The following is a 21,841-nucleotide window of genomic DNA, read 5'->3' on the forward strand; positions in this document are numbered from 1 at the left end:
GTTAATAGCTGTATTAGAATTTCATATTCATTACCAATCTTTTCTTCTTTGTTGCTGTTTTTCATTTGCATGTCATGTTCAGTAATATTTGTTGTCTGAGGCGCTTCTAGATTCCCTTCCATTTTCCTAGGAGCCACTAACCGCTTTAAGAATTGCATAGCTTCGAAGTGAGGCCAAGAACCTGTTTCACAGTAACTGCTTTCTTTTTAATTCTTTTCGAAAGGTGTCACGTAAATTTCTCCACGTCCCTTTAACTGTTTCTTCTGAAAATAAAATCACATTTTTTTTTAGATTCTTGGCAACAGGAATTCAGTTTAGGCAAATTGCATATTCTTTTAGAATTTCAAAGAAGGCTTCTATTGTTGTAAAAGTATGTAAAGCAATTTGGAAAACCTACAATTACCACATTCAAACAAATTTGCGAAAACATTTTGGGAACGGTGGCAGTTCCCTCATTACCTAGGTTGTATAGACGGCAAGCACATGATGATAAAAAGACCTGCCAATTCTGGTTCTACTTATTACTGTTCCAAGAATTTTTACTCCATTGTACTTGCTGTCACGGATGCTACTTACAAATTTGTCATGGTCAATGTTGGCTCATACGGAAAAGAGAATGATGGAATGGAAGACATGGAATACTCAGGAACAATTTTATTACCTGAAGAAACAGCATTCCCAGAATCAATAATTACAGCACCCTTTGTTTTTCTGGGTGATGAAGCTTTTCGTCTTTCCTGCAGGAGAGAACCGAACCTGACATATTCAATTACTGACTATCCAGAGTCAGAATTGTCGTGAAATGTTCATTTGGAAGCATAGTTACCAAGTTTAGGGTTTTAGCAAAAGCTATAGAAACCAAAGTAGAAAATGCTGTTCACATTGTGAAAGCAATTACACTATTGCATAACATCATTATAGACTTTGAGGGAACATCGGAATACGACATAAGGCAATTTAGAAATGCTAAAACTGATCCGCGTGGATACCTTAGAGCAAGAAAGAGAAATAATAGTACTACGAAATAAGCGTCTAACAGTCGATTATGGTACTTTTTATATGTTATATCGCACAATAAATTAGATTTTCTAATGCTTCTATTAACAATTCCATGGTAAAAAAAAACTGTTGGCTTCCAGGACTCAACTACTACTGAGGCAAATTATGTGCGATGCGTGCGAAAATCTTAACTTATTTGTTTCCACAAGTCGTGCAAAAGCTTTTGCGTTGCGGCACCACCACGCAGGACAGCGATACTTTAATAAATGCGGTTCGGTCGCATCGCCCATCACATGGATCTAGTCATTCATCCAGGACGTCGAGTCAAGATATCTTCAGTCTAAAGAGGTTTCAAAATGTTTTAATCACGCGTTTTAAGTTGCTTCATTGTTTTTCGTAAATATTGGCTGACAATAAGATTCTCCTTTGGCTTCATGTGATTAGCTTTGAAAATTAGAATTTATTTTAAACATAGACCTTAATGACACAGTGAGATTTTCACCAAGGGTCATAAAATAAGCATATACACTTATTTTCAAAAGTAAAGCATCCTTGACGCCATGTAAAAGATAGCAAGTTTATTGGGATAAAAAAGATCTATTATTACAATTGACTTAAAAAAACAGGTGACCAATAAGAGTTCAGGAGAAAACAAATAGTTTATTTATACAAAATACAGATTAGGTAAACTGCTACGCTTAACAACATAGCTGTAATATCACAATTGATTTTTCAGTCTAGGGTGATGACATCTGAAATAAAACCAAAAAATGAAATAATGTTATGCTGTTTACACTTAACTGTAAATTTACACCAAGTCAAAAAAGATTTATAAACCTCATGTTTTGTGTAAAGTTTTCTGAAATATCTTTTTTGGAAATATATTTGCAATAAGATTGTTATTCCAAATACAAAAAAAATATTATTATTATTAAGTGCCGCGATGTAATTCCGTTAAAAAAAGTTTTAATAATTAGTATTTTTCAATATTTTATTATACACTGATCAAGAGTGCGGAAAGAGCCACTTTTAGACGTCAGCTTCGTTATTATAGGGTTTGAGAGCGACCGGAAGTTTTCGGTAGATTTTAACTATAGTATTTTGACGGTGGCGTCACGCTTCACTCAGTGTTCGCGATGTTTTACAAAAATGCAGAAAATGTACAGTATGCCAACATAGTGATAAACTTCTTTACTTGTTTCTGCATAATATACTATATATATATACAAGTTACAAGTTATAGACCTTTCTCGGGTTTTTAAGAATTGGGTTAACACGCTGAAGCGTACTAAAATAGAAATTAATATTACATACTGGAATTTAATAAAATTTACTAAAATGTTCTTCAATAGAAAGCGGAGTCAGGTCTTAAATATATATTTTTTTATACATTGCAGATTTTCCTCAATCCAAAAAAAATTGTCGCTAATATGTCAAACTTCGAAATTAATTTTTTAAAGCCGTTATATGTATTTATACTGTTCATAGGCCGTCAGTAAAATAAGATTCCCTACTTCATTCACAAAATGGAAAAAAAAAATAAAATTAGTTTGTTGGTAATAAAAAATTAGATCCCATAAAATTATTTTTTCCGGCGTAGGACTGGTAAAACCTTCTGTCCAATTTATAGACTGCTAACAAAAACATAATTTTATCTAAATCGGATAGAAAATCAGCCAGTTTAATTTTTTTCAACCACATCCAACATTTTCGTTGGAGGATCATTCCTTTCAAACCAATGTTTTTTTGGTACTTACTTCAGCATTATTTCCGAACTGTACGGGTTTGTAAACAAAATAAGAAATTACCTGGGAGAGAACTTTTCCAACTTCGTCCTCAAAAATCACAAAAGGTCTCATACTAGGAACGACACCGCACCATTAGCAACACGTAAAAAAAGGCAATTTTATTTCTAAAGATATTGGTCCTTTAAGGTTCACATTTAGATCCACTTTTATTTAATATTTTTATCAATGATGGAACAGAGTTGATTTTTCAAAGAAAGTTCCGCAGGCTACTGTAATACTATTTACAAAACTTCTGGATTCCTACTGCGTTGGTTGTTGTTGAGTTGAACTTGCTAAAGTTTCGCAAAACATCCTGTTGGATTCTTCAGAGTTTCAGTTAAGCTCTGAAGAAGCCAACAGGATGATTGGCTAAACGTTAGCAAGTTCGACTCAACAACAACCGACGCAGGAGGAATCCAGAAGTTTTGTAAATAGTATGATGCAACAGAGTGCTTGAGATATTTCAAATGTCGTTTGTCGAATGATTGAAAATTCGAGACTTAAATTCTATGAGTGAATTTAAATGGTATGACATTAGTAGTAATAGTAGTTAAATGTTTTGCTTAGTTAATTAGTTAGCACAAATTAAGGTTTGTTTATTTTCATTTCTCATAGGCTTTTCAGATAGTGCAATTAGTTCAAAAATAAAAAAATATTGAAACTGTGTTAGTGTGATACTGTAAATTGTAACAATTTTTTGTTTTTGTATTTTTGTTGCTTATTTTTAGTATTCTGTAAATGGCTGTTTCGTTAATAAAAATAAAATTAAACAAAAGCACGCAAAAAAAAAATTTTCAAAATATTATCTGCTCCCCATCTTAGATAACTCAGACTTTATAGATTTTCCTCAGAGTAATCGGTTAAAAAGGCACTCCATTTCAGAGGTTGAAACAGTATTTTTATTTGTGTTTCTGTTTTATGCATTAATTAATTAATCGGGTACTAACATTTGTGATCTATAGGTATGTCCGTAAAATATTTCTAAATTCGATAAAAAACGATAGATGTGTTAACTATATAATATACTAACAAAAATATATGTGTCAAATGTACACCTCAGATGTTAAATCTTTTTCTCTATTTCATAGGGAGAGGTGAAAGTTACGAATTCTGTTTTGCATTTTTAGTGGATATTTAAAAACACACGATTTTAAAATGCGCGATACGCAATTGTTAAGCACAGTGCTTTTATTGTTTATTTTAGATGTAAATGTAAATCTATTAATTGTCACGTTATTACTGTTCTCGAGTAACTCTCTGGTTTCAACTAAAAACCGAAAAAAAAAAAGTAAACCCTTACCGTTGGAATTGTCATTCTTTTTTACCATATTAATACTGATGCCCTTTTTCTTCAAATCATCGACCATATCTTTTGACAATGAACTACTACTTGATGTACTGCCATTGTCATCATCATCATTTGAAAGATCTATAGAAACAGCAGATTTTAGCAATTGAAGTTTTGATTTTTTTGTATTTTCTTTGTTGCCGTGCGGAATGGTGGTTGCACTTTCGATTGTAGTTGAGGGACTTACTAAAGCTGGTATCCATGTTTGCGACTGTAACAAACAAATATAATAAGAGTTACATTTTGTAAATTTCAAATCACTAGAAATAAAAAGGAACTGCGAAAAATTTATAAAAAAATTATGACTTCAATAATTTTTTTGCTTCTATCATTGCTAACCTTTTTGTAAAGCCGTATCAACTTATTTATATATATTTTAAAATTAAAAAATGATACAAAACTTCTTTTTATTAGAATCGTTGAGACGTATCTAAAAACTGGTAACCAAGAAAAAATTGAAAATCTGGCTCCATAATTCGTAATTCGAGAAAGTCTACTTCATTCCGAGAAAATGTTACCCCTAAATATATAAACTGGGGGCTGATGCTAAATGAGGCTAAATGAAGCTAAACTAAAAGAAAGCATATCGGGTACAGAATAAATAAGAAAATTAATGAAAAGTCATGAAAACAGGATGTAGGAAGACGAGGGAGAAATGATAGCTTTTCCAAAAGCCGGAATTTAAAAGTTATTGTGGAAGACATATTGGAAAAATTAACAAATTTAAAATGTCTAATGTAAAATAATGATTTTTTTCATGCTGATCTGCATTACTGGCCGGATAAGAGTGGCGATTTCAGTGAATAACTGACAAGCTTGTATGCTTTGAAAGGATAGGAGGAGCAGAACGATATTGTACAAAAACAATTGTACTCGGCTGTTCCAGATAATTTTTTTTTCAGAAAAATACTTACCTATTCTAATAATACAGCCACTGTTGAAATTAATATTAAAAAATGGTCAGAAGCGGCATTAAGTATAAAGCGTTCAACAGTTAACATTGTCCCTGACAATTAGATAGCTTTCGGTTTGGCTGTGACATTTTTTGCAATAATTGTTAAAATATAAAGAAAATGGCGCAACGTGCAGATTAAGCTACATTTGCCTAGCTGCGATTATCGCACTGTCTACAGTGTATGTACATCACCTATAGTGTGTAAAATTTATCATCATGCATAAATTTTAAGGTATTTGCAGCCCCCACATTGTCTATAAAATAATGATCACAATTGAGATGACCAAATTTTCCATTCCATTCATTATTTCTGCAAAACAGTATTTGCTTATGTCATACGTCACAAGATAATATAGTAGCTCCAGCACGCGCATGTCTGCTAAATTTCACCCACCAACTTGCACTTTTCTCCATTTTCTTTCTAAACAGAAATCTCCACGCAATAAACTTATTTTCCCACGAAATCTAAGCATATTTTGAGAAAATACTGTCTTGAAAATACATCTAAACTAAAACCTTATTGGTAGACGACACAAAAATTAAAATACGGTAATGGGCGACCAATACCCTACATCTATGCATTGCAATGGTATCAAAATAAGCAAATATTTTGTTAGTTTTTAGTTTGGTTTTTGTTATTCTGTTGTTGAATTGATTGAGAAGAGAGGAGAGAGCATAAGGGATGTAGGAATTATAGGAACTACTTTAACTTAATTTTTGTTATTCTTAAGCTTCAAATAGAATTCTAAGAATACATGTAGATAAAAAAAATAGAACATAGAATTTTTTAATTAAAACACTATCTAAAATAAATATAACAAAAACCAGTTGTTAAAATGCTATCAAATACATGGTTTAGACTTATTAATAAGATTTGTTTTACGAGTTTTTTTTCTCTTTTTAAGTATGGCCAAATACGAAAAATATCTTTTGAACGGTGTTTATCACAGTTTTTACACAAAACAGAAATTAGTAGGTTAGGTGTTCAAATAGGAAAAATAAAATTTGTTCACATTTTCGCTTTATGAACGACTTTGGGTCCAATGATAGCTTCCACTGGAATTATCCACATTGTTATTCTGTGTAGGTGGAATGAGTTTGTGTATTCGTTGTACAAGAATAAAACTTATCATTGCAAACTGAAAATGTTGCATAGATCATATTGAAAACCGCCCTGCCCAACCTACCTTAATAATATTAGAATTTCTTGGAGTAGTTGGCCAAAGTGATAACGTTGTATCTGATGATGCTATGTCTGTGTTGTTCTTGATAGGGTTTGGTGACTTGGCAGAATTTTGCGACGCTAAAGATGTTGATGTCGTAGACGGAAAGATGGTCGAAGTACCCGGAATTTTTTTATCAGATTTTGCAATCTAAAATTTTAGAAGAACTATTACATTATCTTAAAATTTTGATTGTAATGAATTGTTAATAAATTAAGACTTCATATTGTTGATGCAATTAGCTCAAAAAAGCCTAATTATTAATTTAATCTAGAAGTTATATTTTTGGAAATAATTTGGTTAGACTTCATTTTTTTTTTTTGATAGATGCTTTAGTTTCTTAAAAAAGTATTCCAGTGTCGTGAAAATCGCAATTTTTCTATTTTGAAAAATACGAGAGATACCATACAAAGAGAACAACCTGTACTGTTAGTTGTGAATAAAGTTTCAGACTTAAGAAGATTATCACGCGACAGTATATGTTGTGATTGACCATTGACCACTCTTACTGTAGTTGTTAAGCAGAACCGAAAGGTTGAGTGAAACCACATTGAAACTCTTCTCGTTGTATTCCAAGCCGCCAAACTCATACAAACGTGGTGCAAGCACAGTATAAATACTAATTCAATCCGTATTGCGAAACGCTATTAAAATTACTTACCTTTACAGTGCTCGTTTTTCGCCAACTACTTGCTAATCTTTTGTTTGCTGCCGTTATTATGTCGTGTTTTGAGGCTCCAGGCAATCCCACTTTTTTAGAACTGTTGACACTTCTCGTGTTTTTATCCACATTTTTTGTTGCTAAATTCAGTGTATTGCTGTTAATGTTCAAGAACGAAACAGAGGTATTTGTTGGCGGAATTTTTTGTTCAAGTTGTTTCGGAAACCCAACGGATGGCAAAGGCAATGATGGTCCTAGCGTTTCAACGCACGGTATGGCGGCGTGAGCTGGCGATGGAGATTTCTGCAACATCACTTGCATTGGAAATGATTTTTACTTACTTAAACTAGTGTTAGCAGAATATGTCACGGTGTACTAAGTGCAATCACATATACTTATTTTAAGCTTGACGCTGAAATGAATATCAATATTGCTGAATATTTTTGAAAATTTGGAGAGTTTGTGCGCTTGGCTGTGAGTTTGTTGGTTTCTTTAGCTCAATCTAATTAAATTAAGGCCATTTTTACTGCGGTGTCTGTTGATCCTGATTTCCATTTAAAAAAATTTGAGGGCTGACCAGCCCACTTAGGAGTGAATGTTTTCCTATGAATTTTGGGTCAAGAGCAGTTTCTCTGAAAACTAATTTGATATGTTTATGGATTTTGCCAAAAGTGTGAAGAAATATATAAATCTAAGCGACATGGCTAGGCTATGAGAGAAAAATTGCTAACAGAGGAAGAGAGTCATTCTATTAAAAACCAAACAGAATATTATTCCGTGAATGTTCTCTTAAGTTATATTGAAGGAAGGAACCAACATAATGACAATTTATTTTGACAGTTCTTGCTTATTAAGATTTAAAGATTTTAGAATGGATAATTATATATAAATATATACATAATTTCCCATGATAAAATTCAAATTCTAGTTAGGATGAGCCACATTACTAACCAATTTTTTTTTCTTTAATGGTGTAATTATAGGCCCTTTGTCGTTTGAATACTTCTTGTTTTCTACTAGCTTGGCCTTAATATTTTTTTCAAATCCACCCAAGTCTAAAGAATTATATAATCTGGAGTTCTTAATTTTATTGGTAAAAACATTCAAAGTACCAAAAAAGTTTCGAAGCGCTAATAATAAATTGACCTTTTTTTCACATTTTCAAAATATTGGTATAAAAGACATTTTCTACCCAAGTCCTTTACTGTATTTTATTATAAGCACACAATAATCAAACTTAAGCAAACTACCCACTTATTCAGAAAAAAATGGCATTTACAAACATCAGCCACAAACATAAAAAATTTGGAATTATCTACAGACAGAATTTCTAGTGCACTGATTGGCCAGGTGCATTTGAAAGTGTTCTCTGCTGGTGGTCAAGAAAAAGGATCGGGGTTGGTTAGAATGTAGATATCATGAGGATTAGGGAGCAGTTGTACTTGCCAAGAGAGCTTGGCTAGAGAAGTCATTCTTCCATGGATTTGCAATTATGTACGTCACAAAAGATTAGATTGCTATTAGACGATACGATAAGAAATCAATCACTTGATTTATAGAAATCTTCACATTTCATTTTTCTACACAGTTTATCTTTTTAATAACCCTTTTCTTAAACTCACATTATACTAGTTTTCCATTTCTATGTCAAAGAATCAAGGAAATTTTGAAAAATCAGTCTGTTAAAAATGCTACGTACTCTGTTGTTTAATATCTTTGCTGCTAATGCACTAGCTGGATTCGGAACAAGTTGTTTCCATTGCTGGCTTGTAGCAGGCAATCTTACTGCGTTTAGTACGGAAGGTATAACTTGTTTGGAGCCGTGTTGTAACACAAACGAAGCTGGTCGTAAAGCATTCGCCTGTTTGGCTTCGGCAATCGCTTTCGCTACAGCTTGAATATTGATGTCCATATTTGATGCCGGTAGCTGACTAGTAAATAAATTACGAGTTGCTTGAACAACGGAGCTGTAAAAAAGACAATTTCAAAGCAATTAGAAAAAAATAGTCTAAAAACAGATGTAGCGACCAATAATATTAAAATCATAAACATAAAATAGACTTAATGTTCTTACTTAACTTTAGGAAGAGAATAGTTATGATCTTCATCAATAGGGAGCCTACAAACAAAAAAAAACGAGCAGCTATAACAGCCGATAGCTAAATCTTAGACCAATATTTTCTTTACGCTACAACTCATTATTAAATAAATCCACGCTTTTTAGAAATCTATCGACGTACAGCATAATATAATATATTACCATATCACCAAACAAGGAAGTTTAGTCAATTGAAAGTATTGTCTCTCTCCTAACAAAAGGGATGTACCAAGAATAACGAGCTTGGCACAAAAAAATTAAATGGGCAGAAAATCAAATTATTAATACCACTGATCATTGCCATCAAAGAATACAAATCTTCTATGATGAACTGTGACTGGGGTAGCTATTAGATAATAGTAATAAGAATTCGACAAGAAAGGAATAAATCAGATTCCGTCTCTTGAAAATTTAATATGATCTGTGCAAATCCAAGCTGATAACTGTCGAATAGGCGAAACGTCAGCCGCCATGTTGATGACGAACGCCACCCAGTTCCAAAGTTCCAAACAAATGCACAAAGATTAGGCTGGAAATTTATCATCCAAAAAAATGATATGAACCTGATAAACATTAAAATAAAAACGAATTTTTTAGAGTATGTTAAATATTAATTGATCGATTGTGCAGAAATCTAGCAACGTCATTTATAAAAGGCTAATTTCAACTGCATAATAGTAGTGAAGTCCAGTGGGTGGTATCTTAGCGAATAGTATTGTCAAAGAGATAAATAAGGGACTAAAAGTACAACTTAAATTATTTCTTCAGTAGTTTCGTTTTTTTAAAACATTTTAAACTGGAAGTAAAAGGAAACAACAAGAAATGAAATTTCCGAAATCGATACCTACACGACTAGGTCAGTAGCCCAGGGCTTAGCAAATTTACCAAAAAAATTTAAAACAATCGAGCAAAGATATGCTCCGTGGGCTGAATTCTTTATTCTTCGCTAATTTGTACAAATTTTGATAAATAAAACTTTGTGCTTTTAGTGGAACGTCTTGTATGTCTTTTAATAATTTTATTAGGCTTGTTATGAGATTTTCAAGGCGTATTTTTAATTTCAATTTTTTACATTTACATCCGTCTGGAGTGATAAAAAGTATAGGAAAAAAATCTGAAAGTTGACCGCTCATTGAAAACGCTGTCTATGGCCATACCCGCAATTTTTTATGAAAGGTTGTCAAGTGAGAAACGGGCTTAACTATTTTTATTTCACGCAGCATTATTACAAATTTACATCTAAAATTTTTAGATTAAATAAACTCCTATGGAGGTTTAAAAAAATCTATATATCTAAATGTAAATCATTTTTGTGTAATGCTGTTTGCTTTATTTTGTTAAAACGGACTTTTTCTAGGCTATCAATCGTGAAGCGTAACTACTTATTATATTATGTATTACATTTTATTACCATCTTTTAAGAATGTACAACAAAATATAGAAATCCTTACCTTTGTGCTAAATTTCTATTCTGTAATCCTACTGCGTTTATAGTCGGTAACTGAGCTGATGCAGAAGTTTCTACAAATTAAAAAATCCAATGATCAAATTTTAAAAGAATACTGACAGTACTACAACATTACCATCGGCTCGTTTATTAAACTCTTCCCAGGCTGCATTTTTCTCTTGTTCATTGAGGTCTTCTTCGGGACGATTGGCCAAGAGTCCTTGATGTTCGTGCCAGCGGAAAACAAATGGATATTTTTGAAGTATTTTGGCTAAAACCTGCGATGAAAAAATTATATAGTAAATTAAGTTACATGAATTTTTCAAAATAAATAAAAGTACATCTCAAATATACAAAATGAATATTTAGGGTACCTTATCTTCCGGGACGTTAGGAAGAGGCCTGTCCTTAAAAACTGAAGGCCTGAGAGAATACATTGCCTGAATATCATTTGAATTGTAGTGCCTCGTAATCTGGTGTTTGTCTATAACCCTGTGTGCGATTGCCAACTTTGTAACTTGAAGTTGATATATGCGTTCTTCCATTGTTTCTAACGAAATTAACCTATAAACGTAAACGTCCTTGGTCTGACCAAAACGGAAAGCTCTAAAAACGCTCTGAGTGTCCTGAGAAGGGTTCCAATTGACATTCATGATAATCACTCTGTTGGCAGCCGTTAAATTTAAGCCTAATCCGCCGACTTTTGTGGACATCAGTAACAACCTTAAAAAAAAGCTGGGTGCTTTTTAAGTTATATCAGTTTCTATAATAGAAAAATAATGAAAAAAAAAGCAGCTGGTCAGCACAATTGCATGCTTGGCTTAAAGAATATTTTGAATTGTAATTATAAAATTAATTTTTAACTTAAAAGTAAATTAATAATATTGTTGTTGCATAAATTAATAAAAGAAGTTTAAAACTTATTATTATTTTGCCATAACGAAGATTTGAAAAATAACTAAAATGAATGACGGGTTAAATTTTTGTATAGTATAAATGTGATTTAATTTTCACTTGTAAATATTAAAAAATAACTAATATTTCATTAAAATGTTGGACAGAAATGAAAAAAATGTCCAATTAATAAAAACTAGTTTCGCAAATTCTGTCGATGCGAAGAGACACTTCAAAAGCGACAATATCAACATGTCTTCCTTCCCTTATTTTGTGTCAAAGTTATATCAAACACCTAATGGTTAAGACTATGTAAACTGATAAACGTAACCATACATTGATAAGGTTATGTATCAAAATTCGTGATATACTTTTATAATAGTCGGAGAACCAGTCGGTTATGGTATTTCAAATTTGACAAGTCATATATATTACCTGTGACACATGTCACTATATATATTTAAAAAGATAAAACATATTTAAAAATACTATAAAATAATGCACGAATCAGTCGTGCGGAAGTGTTTCTTTAAGAAGTCACTTCATTGTTCACAGTCGTTAGTCACTTCGGATATTTCTGAAATCTTAGTCACGGCTTTGGGAGAGGTAGCTTTTAGCACTAGCATTTTAACGTTTATTTTGCCATAAATGTAATCATGCTGTTTCGTGATAATGTACCCAAAAAGTAATAGTCATAGAAAAAGTATAGTATGTCAACATATTTATAAACTTCAGTCACTCATTTAAGTATTCGTTCTGTTGCATTCTGCCAGTACCAAATCACATTCACGTTTAAATATGGCGGTTATCAAACTTATTCTTTAATCATTTTTGAAATATTTTCATAGCTTGTGAATACCCCTGTGGGTACAAGCGTAATTTAATAAGAAACAATTTAGTGATTCGCGACATATTACATCATTACAGTTTCATCGAAAGTTAATACACTGGGCAGATGATAAGATGCATAGAATAATAGTTTTATTTGGATTATCAAGGAGGACATCTTAAGCATATGTTATGATTCCTTGTTAATAATTTACACATTATTATGTTAAATATTTTAAATTAATGTTTGCGTTTTCCAATTTTGATTATATAATACGTTTCTTAATCAAACCAATAATACAGATACTGTTTTTGTGATAAAATTTTATTATATCTTGACAGAGGGATTCGCAAGCTAACAACATATTTGAAAAATTAAAACGAAAATATTGTAGTAACAAAAATAACTATTAAATGACAATTTAGTGAAATGAAACATTAGTTCCCAATAGAGAACGTGGATTTTGAAACATCCCATATAGAACCCATCATTAATTAATAGTTCAGAGAAAATGATTAGTTGAATGATTTAGATTCTAGCTAAAAATAAGTAGAACACGGCGCCCCCCGCGGCAATTTTATAAAGCCCAATCCAATCATATGACAAATTCTAACTCTCCCTCCTTTTAGCCCTTTATAGCAACTAAAATATGGTGAGTATGGTGTAGTAATCAAAAAAGCAAAACTAATTTTGAATACACAAGGTACCTCAAGCGACTATTTTTCTGATCATTGAATCGATCACACATAACAACTCTGTCCTCTGGGAAAACGGTACCATCCATTCTGCAATAATCCTGACCTTTAGTCCAAATGGGTTGAGTGGAGGTACCCCGGTGATTCAAGAAATGCTCCAGGCAATCTAATTCCGCCAAATTTTGTGAAAAAATTAAACTAAAAAGATTCATCTTACAGTTCGTATTCTAAATTTTACCAATATATTGACTAACACTTTATCACCCAAAGAAACAGCTTCTTCAACCAACGACAAGGCCGTCATCAACTTATTTCCAAGTTCAAGTCTTTGACCGGCGTCCTCTGGTAACAGTGGTTTCCACCAACTGCTTTTTGAAATAAGAATTTCCTGTTCCTGTTCGTTTTGCACAGTGTCGTTAATGACATCTCGCTCTTTCACCTTTTTAGGACAATTTTTTTCTGCAATACTCATCATGTATGGATGAGAGCATATGTACTAAAATTCGCTTGTTTATTTAAAGTTTAACTTACATAACTAATACGAAACCATACTTTGACCATTTGAACATCCGCTAGGAAATTTTTTTGGTTGATGTTGCCTGTTTTTGTGAATTCAAGACGGGCCTGGGCATTGTCTAAGTAAGCGTTGTAAAATTGCACTTGTAGATCGCTTATGTGGATGAAAATCCCATAGTCCACTAATTTAGGGAGATACCGTTTAAGTTCAGTGTCTTCTACCCTCTTAAAAAGACAAAAATATACAAATTTTGCTACTAACAACAAATCACGCTACACACAACTAAAGAAATAACAGTAATCTATATTAAGTTACATTAAAGTGGTTTGGGCTAAAGACACAATGGATCACAATGCAGAGATTCGAGAGCAGAATCCTGTAGCATCAGAAACTATGTAACACTTCGATAATATTTTGAAATTTGTTGGCTTGATTTCTGTCTGAGGAAGCTGAAAGCGAGAATACTTGCTTACCTGAACGGTTTGTTTTAATAAGGTATGTAGCACATATGTCCTTTCCTTCATCAACCGGATGTCTCTTGGCGTCGAATCTTCGTACTGACCATTGTTTATTGGATTAGCAAAGTTGGTTTTGTACTCTTTTTGATTACCCAACAAATTGGGTTTTACAAAGTTCACCATATAGTAGTCTGCGGACATTTATTCTTATTAAACTAATGGAAAGCAACTATAAAAGTACTCACATTCCATTAAATTGTTTTGCAGGGGCGTTCCCGTAAGCACGATCCGTCTCATGGTCCTTACCCTATTTAGTGACGCAGCCCTTTGGGACGTTTTATTTTTTAACAAATGCCCCTCATCGCAAATGATTAAATCGGGACCTGGATCGACTAGGGCGCCCAACATATCTTTTTTTGTGATAAGACTTTCCTTATCCAATTTACTTTCATCGGTTAAAGTTGCAAATTGTTCATAACCTAAAACTAATATGCCGCCCATCCTGCGCCACTTCCTTACAATTTCAAATTTTCTACTGGTATCTTTACGACTTCTACAATGAAAATATTTAATTCAATTCTTAACAATTAATAATAAATTAATAATAAATTTAATTAATAATTAATAATTAGTGATTCTTAAATACTTAACGCTATGCTTAATAAATGTACAATACATTTCTGAAAAACATATTTCGAGTATAAAAAATTGATAAACTATGTTTGGATGAAGTTGCACACAAAATTGTCTATCGACTATAGGACACTACTAATTTCTAAAGCCCGGTAGACATGTTATTTCTGCATGTAAGTATTTTGCATTTTTTGCAACTGCAATTAAATTTCAATAAATTTGGCAGGTAAAATTAACAGCCATATTCCCAAATTTGTGAGTGTAAATTGGCGCAAAGTGTTTGTTTTCATAAACTTATAGGCTTAACCTCTACGAAAAATGTAAATATAGATGAAATCACGAAAGATGACTCTTAAAAGTCTACATATAACTGAATGAGATACTAGATGTCGCACTGGATAAATGTAGGTGGAAAAAAATGTTCAAGAAGGAACTGACGAACTTCCTGTAGATCGAACGCTTCATCGCAAGTCTAGTAATTGCAATGAAAGTTTAACATGAAAAAAAAAACATTATAAAAGAAGTTAATGAACAATTAATTTAATTACGCGTGTGCGGTATTGTGTCAGGGGTGTCACAGGTAAGTATTTCAGGACTTGTGTTATATAAAATTTATACAATTCAAATTATAAAGTATTTACAAAATTGTCTTTACTGTGACGTAAAAGTGTTCCAAAATACATCGAATGAGAATTAATCGTTCTAAATCGGTAGCGATGCTATATTGTAGTGAAAATCCATGAGATAATCTATCTTGCATTAAGACACTCTGCGTAGGTAACAATAATATTATGTATGTAAGGAAAATTAACGTAATTTTGTACAAAAGTCAAAACTACATTCAATTTTGTTTTTACATATTTGCCTGGTATAATTAGGTAATTAAACTTTAGGTTTTAATTGAAGTTTCCTAAGTAGTCATGCCCCTTTTTTGACTAGTGACAGGTAGACATGGACTGACTAGCGTGGATTAGCGTAAATTTGAGCTAGATCAATAAGAAATAACTATAAATTCTTTACTAACCGCTAATTAAAATATAATTGACATTACTTATACTTACTTATATTGATTTCTTATGTAATATAAAACTTTTTTACCAAATTAATATGAAATTTAACTTCTGCTAATAGATTAAAATCAGTTTTTTCTTGAATTTCCTAAATTTTAATTTTCTCACACTTGGAAAAATTTCTTTTTCAATATAAAATTTTAATTTTATAGTTGCTTTGTAAAAATACTCACTGCTCCTGTCTCCCATATTCCTGAATTGTATGTATTGTATACTTTAAGCGAATTCCAAATATAATCTCAAAAAATTATATTAACTTGAACTACTAAACTGACACATTTAACTGCCATTAACAACTAAGTTATTAAAAACATAAACTCAAACTAATCTTTACTAGTTGTACCATATCAAAACCTAAAGTTATCTATTCAGTTAACAATGATTCTGGTAATCAACATATTTGGTGGTGATGAAATGTTTTCCGTGACTTTGTATCATATGTGTGAATGTGAGCTTTACACATTTTATATTGCCATCTCCATTATTTAAATAATATTAAAGACTGACAATGAATATTGAACCATACTGATGGTATGTGCCCTTGAATTTTAAGATATAAAAAAAACAATTATATATATTATAGTGCTCAATTGGATAAATATTCTGATCAATAATACTACTTACCCAATCAAGTTAATAGGCACCAAAGGTGTATCAACACCTTTGTAAGCAATTCGGCATTCATTTTTCCAGTTGGAAACTGTCGATAAAGGACACACCACCAATACATATTTGGTATTGGTAATTTTGTGACTGAATAATGTGTGAATAAGTGCCAAAGCCTACAAAATATTCTACGTTCAAAGAAAGACACATTAAGTTTGTTTATGTTTACTTGAATGGTCTTGCCCAAGCCCATACAATGTGCCAAAATACATCCAGATCCTTCCCAATTGTTCTTAAGCTGCTCCACACTTTCATAACATGAGTTCCACATAAACTGTACCCCCAGTCTTTGGTGTGGTTTCAGTTTTTTATTTATTTGATGATGAACTTTTATCAATGGAGTGAGGGTGTCCTTTTCAACATCAAGCACTATTAAAACCAAATTATCAAGTTCTTCTGCCAGTAATTAAAAATAAAATCTCACCCAGAGGATTAGAATCAACTTCATCTGATAATTGACTGCTAAATGATTGAGAAAAGCTCTCCAAGATACTGTTCCTTTGTTCCAAACGAGCTATTCTCTCTTTCTCTTCTTGATTGGCTCTTTGGGTATCTTCTGCTAACTGTTCATCGGACACAAGAGCTCTTATATTCCTTCGACCTTTACCTTAAATCGAAATAAAAAGCTGTATCCTGCACTGTAGACAGTAACAAAGACAAACATGCTGCAAATGTACAAATTACCTTTTAAACCAGGACTTTCCTCAAATATAACATCATCGTCATCAGTGATATTTTCTTTTACCGGCGTTTTTAATTTAAGTGGAACACTAATTAATGGTTTGATTTATTAAATATTAATGCCACAATGTTTAAATACTCACAATTCAATACTACTGCTGGATTCACTATCATCAGATACGCGCAGTGGAGTTTTATTAGGAATTTTTATTGTATTTTCTTTACTGATATGAAAACCGTCAAAAATCATGTCGCTATCAGAAGATGAATCATCACTTTTTGATTTATGGCGGTGTTCAGTGCGGTCGACCCTACAAAAATTTTCAAATGAAAAAGTCTAATTGAAGAGTTCAGGAGGTGAACCAATTTTTTAAAGAATTTTACTAAAACTGCTTAATTAATTAATTATTACTTAACCAAAATTATCATAACCCTAAGTATTGAAAATTAAAGATTGATATTGATATTTGGAAAGTAGATATTTGTATTTAAAAATTAATATCTTAGGTAAATTTTAAAATATAAACCCTAAAACCTTTATTAAATGCGCTTACAGAAAACCGTAATCATTTTTATGAGGAATCCATATCCAAAAAAATATACAGGATAAACTTTATAAAAACAATATTTTTTCGTATTTAACTTTTTTCGTAAATTGACGATATAATCATGATATAGATTAAGATCAAGATATTCTAACATGTTTTGTAACGATTTTAATTGAATTTTTTGTCTAATTTATGGACGAACGGAACACTGTTCCATAAGTCCGTAACCACTCAATAGTGCTTTAAGAATATACAAACCTTACTTTTTGGCAATATTCTTAGGGAGGGGTTTTGTTTATTTATGGTCCTTTAAATGTGAAATTAATTTTTTATTACCATCTAATTCTTTTTTTTTACAATCCAGAGATTTCCCGGTAATCTATGCCTATTCAATCCGGTACTGTCTGGAACTATAAATACTTAACAATTTTGAGATCATTTAACCCATCGCCATGTTACGCCGTCGGAACAATATATTGCGCCATTTTTCTTTGCTATTGATATACAAAAAATGTGGGAGTTTCGTAAAAATCTGACCGGTTGTTTTCAACATATAGAACAACGGTTCAAAACAAGGTGCTTAAATTTTGCATACTTTTGAATTGTAATAAAATAAATGTCATATTTTGCTTCACCCTTTATAAAAAATGAATTTCACATTTAAAAGTAAATACATTAAGCAGAATTCTCCCATAAAATCTGGTCAAAAAAGTAAAGGTTTCATTTATAATTGGTCATTGCTAAACAACATATAATTTTTTTTTAATTAGCAGAAAGCCAATTTACATAAAAAAAGGGTGGGTCGGTCCTTCGACGTACTTTGACTTAAATTTTTTTCTTCTGCTTGGCCTACTGGAATCACTCTTTTCGCTGTAATCAGATTCACTGCTGCGCAGTTTACCACGAAGAAGTGGATCCTTTTTCCAAGCTTTCCTTTCCATATTTTCGCTCTTAACCGAAGATTTTGGCTGTAAAACCGATTAGGAAATGTTAAATAGTATGATAAGACACAATAAACATTACCTTAGGTCGAAATTTTGGTGATCCAACGTTTCGTTTGTTAAATGATTATTTTTCAGTGATCACTTTTTACTATTATTTTTTCAAAATATACCCATGGCATTAATTTTCAGGAAAAACAAACAAGTTAGGGATATAGAGATGGCTGTGAAACTTATGAGTATGCGCTGTGCAAAACTATCATAGCCATTGTATAAAACTTTTAGATCACAAATTAAGAGTTCTTTGAATTTCCATAATAGCATAAATTAAAATAGAAATAAAATAGAATGTTTGAAATAAAAAAATAGAAAATTCTTAATTTCTCTAAGGCCACTGAAGATAGGGAAATATACAAAATAAATGCAATAATGTCTATCAAATTTAAATGATATATAAAAAATAGGCCTGGTGCTACTATTTCGGCAACGTCGGTGCCGCTGAAAAAAATTGACATCGAAAGATCGCTTCGTTTGCTAATAACGAGACTGCCAAAATTGTGAACCAGGGTGGGGCGTGAGTCAGACAGTGAAGGATTTTTAGTCCGACAGCGGAGCGATTCAATTGTTCCTTTCTTAAATATTTAGGTTAAATTCAACAATTTCATCTAAAACGAAATTTAATACATAAAAAATTAATAAACCAGATTCAGGTTAGTTTATTTATCGAAATGGAAAATTACTGATAAATTGGTTAAGGCTTTCGCGGCCCGTTGATAAGCTATTATCTTCATTCGGGTTTAAAGGCCGTCGTCGATTGGAATTATTTCCTAAGTAATTCCAATCGAACACTGTGGGAAAAGTTTCTTGGATCAGCTAATTTCCAATTCATAAATTATTCATAAAATGCTTATAAGCTAATTGACCTGAATCCTGACTGGTTGCGACTCGTCTACAAACATACTTGTATATGTTGCTTTTTCACTAAAATTTTGGTGTATTAAATTCAAAAAGTAAATAAAAATATCTAGTCAATTTTAAATAGATAAACCGTATAGTTGCCTCATAAGTTTAACCTCCACTGAAATAACTTTCAAATGCTAGATATCGCACATGAAACATCTAAGTGAAAAAATTCAACTTGTAGCTTAATTGCTTTCTCATATTTGCTGTAATTCTTGTACACTAAAACATATTACCCCGCAACTATTTAAGTGTATCTACAAATGTAGGGAATTCTGTTTAGTAAATTCACATCTAAATATTTGTGTGTCTATTTTCCAGTTTGTTAAATGTCAAATATATAGGCATCACTGTTTTTCTAAGATCCTATTAGGTCCACATATTTATATTTATAATTATATTATTATATTGTATATAATTATATATTTTTATTTATACAGGTTTGTGAGTACGGCACGGAGATATTGTCACCAAAAATGAAAACCATAGTACAGGGCACAGACTGTTTTGCGACAATAGTAATTACTTAGCTCGGCATTGCCAATTATGTTCGGATTTCACAGACTGATGTTGCGTTCTTATAAAAATTAATCAATTTTCCAGAAAAATTACGGCAATGTAGCAACTCAGTCAGTTGGGGGGTGACGCATGCGCAAAAGATCCACACCTTCTCTACGAAAATATCATAGCCACCTGCGACGCATCAATTTTTCCCGTAGTAGGGCCACTATATTTTCTTATAAGATAAATAAATTAAATGTTTAAATTTGTTAAAGCGTATTTTTGTCTACAAAGAAAATTACTTAATTGAAGTTACAAAGGATCACTATAAGAAAACAAGGTATTAAATACTAAAAACCAAATTTTGCAATTGGAAAAATCAATAACGTATATGGTGGTCTTCATTTAAGACTAATTTAGATTCAAATAATTCATTGAACATGTCTACACCTAGAGACTAGAGTTTTCCTATAAGGTCTCCCTCAGAGTTTTTTGATTCAATAAAAGTTGGAAAATTGTATATAGTTTACAGGGATATAAAAATAATAGTGAAAAGAAAAAACTTACCTTACTACAGACGATACTTTTATCAGTGCATTTAATTTTCTTTTCGTCGTTTTCCTTTTTCTTTGTATCCTCACTCATGTGCGTCTCTCTATTGTCACTGTCCTCCGCAGAATCGCGTATGCCCTCGCAAAGAGTGAGGGCAACAGCTTCCTCGGTAGAATAAGATGGGAGAGGAAAGGTCCGATTAACCGAAATTTCCCTATCAGATGGCGAATGATAAGAGGAAGTGTTTGAATTTGACCTATCAGATGCTTGGGACGAATATGAATAACGTCGACGTCTTTTTCTACGACGCCTTTGTCGACTAGACGACGGCGACTTCCGGCGTTTTTGCAAAACAGTCCTCAAATTGCATAAACTACAAAAAAACTATGTCTGAAAATAACTGTACATCAACTGCATAATTTAACACCTGTCCACCGTCCATTCTTTAGGTAATTTTTTCACGTCAAATTCGGTTTGGTCCAATTGTTTTATCTGTATATAAAGCTCTTTGGTTATTCCGAATTTTCTTTTCTCTTCAGTGTACATGGTTTCAACGCACTGATCCTTTAACGCTCTGCTCTCCCTAACGTTCTCACCAAATTCATCGAAATTACTTATGTTCTCAGAAGATAATGATGCAATACTACAATCTGATAAGTCGTCGCTGTCCTCCATTAATTTTCTATAAACTTCCATTGCTTTAGTACACTCCTTTTTTTTTCTTCCCCTCTTTAATGGCGCCGATGGAATAAAAGCTTCTTCCTTAACAACTTCATATAACTCTTCTCGATCAGAATCTAGTTCTCCAAAATCTAGAATAAAATGACATAAGAATTTAAAATCTGTTTAAGCTTTTCAGATTTAATTTGGAAAACTTAATCCGAATTTTCGGCAATCAAATTGAAGGAATCTGCATGGAACCGAAAATTTAGACAGTAGTGACTAATAAGTAACCAACAGTTTTCTAAATTGTCTCTATAAAATTATATACAAATGAAAATTATCAATCAAGGATGATCAAAAAAACAAAAATGTAAATTAAGTTCTAAGGTACAGAATAATTCATTGAATAATTTACAAGGCAAACATTTCGAACATAATCACTAGACTTCCAAGAAACAAGTTCAATTTTCGCATGCAAATAACGAGTAAAACAATACTAAAAAATGCAAAAACATGACTGAATTAAAACAAAAAAATCTATATGCATATAAGCACCCCACACAATATGGACGCACCTTCACCAAAATGTATCCCGATATCCCCAATTACAACTTGTAAAGCACGATTATCAAATTCAACATTTAGCCGGGTATTTTCGCATTCACCTACAATAAGGTGGGAGAGTAAAAAATAAAATTGGATTAGGTAATATGAG

General features: G+C 32.0%; 1 protein-coding gene across 8 annotated transcripts in view; it reads right to left on the reverse strand.

The window, feature by feature from the left end:
• Positions 1 to 1,646: 1,646 nt before the first annotated feature.
• LOC132707965 (transcriptional regulator ATRX-like) overlaps positions 1,647 to 21,841 on the reverse strand; it is a 29,879-nt gene continuing 9,684 nt past the window's right edge. For 4 of the 8 annotated variants that reach the window (XM_060680041.1, XM_060680009.1, XM_060680059.1 and 1 more), the window contains 23 exons: positions 21,702 to 21,791; positions 20,891 to 21,275; positions 20,479 to 20,836; positions 18,296 to 18,477; positions 17,105 to 17,272; positions 16,965 to 17,050; positions 16,705 to 16,887; positions 16,450 to 16,649; positions 16,239 to 16,396; positions 14,157 to 14,464; positions 13,927 to 14,102; positions 13,489 to 13,677; positions 13,191 to 13,432; positions 12,949 to 13,134; positions 10,893 to 11,241; positions 10,655 to 10,796; positions 10,523 to 10,592; positions 9,048 to 9,092; positions 8,673 to 8,940; positions 6,974 to 7,276; positions 6,277 to 6,462; positions 4,087 to 4,345; positions 1,647 to 1,751 (listed from right to left, as the gene is read on the reverse strand). In XM_060680041.1, the coding sequence (XP_060536024.1) occupies positions 1,732 to 1,751; positions 4,087 to 4,345; positions 6,277 to 6,462; positions 6,974 to 7,276; positions 8,673 to 8,940; positions 9,048 to 9,092; positions 10,523 to 10,592; positions 10,655 to 10,796; positions 10,893 to 11,241; positions 12,949 to 13,134; positions 13,191 to 13,432; positions 13,489 to 13,677; positions 13,927 to 14,102; positions 14,157 to 14,464; positions 16,239 to 16,396; positions 16,450 to 16,649; positions 16,705 to 16,887; positions 16,965 to 17,050; positions 17,105 to 17,272; positions 18,296 to 18,477; positions 20,479 to 20,836; positions 20,891 to 21,275; positions 21,702 to 21,791 (4,553 nt within the window). In that variant the 3' untranslated portion in view covers positions 1,647 to 1,731. The remainder of the gene's footprint in view (positions 1,752 to 4,086; positions 4,346 to 6,276; positions 6,463 to 6,973; positions 7,277 to 8,672; positions 8,941 to 9,047; positions 9,093 to 10,522; positions 10,593 to 10,654; positions 10,797 to 10,892; positions 11,242 to 12,948; positions 13,135 to 13,190; positions 13,433 to 13,488; positions 13,678 to 13,926; positions 14,103 to 14,156; positions 14,465 to 16,238; positions 16,397 to 16,449; positions 16,650 to 16,704; positions 16,888 to 16,964; positions 17,051 to 17,104; positions 17,273 to 18,295; positions 18,478 to 20,478; positions 20,837 to 20,890; positions 21,276 to 21,701; positions 21,792 to 21,841) is intronic. The other 4 variants (XM_060680018.1, XM_060680050.1, XM_060680036.1 and 1 more) reach the window with 4 other exon arrangements.

Source organism: Cylas formicarius, unplaced genomic scaffold (assembly GCF_029955315.1).
Source record: "Cylas formicarius isolate icCylForm1 unplaced genomic scaffold, icCylForm1.1 PGA_scaffold_10__41_contigs__length_53128322, whole genome shotgun sequence".
In the NCBI taxonomy this organism is placed as follows: domain Eukaryota; kingdom Metazoa; phylum Arthropoda; class Insecta; order Coleoptera; family Brentidae; genus Cylas; species Cylas formicarius.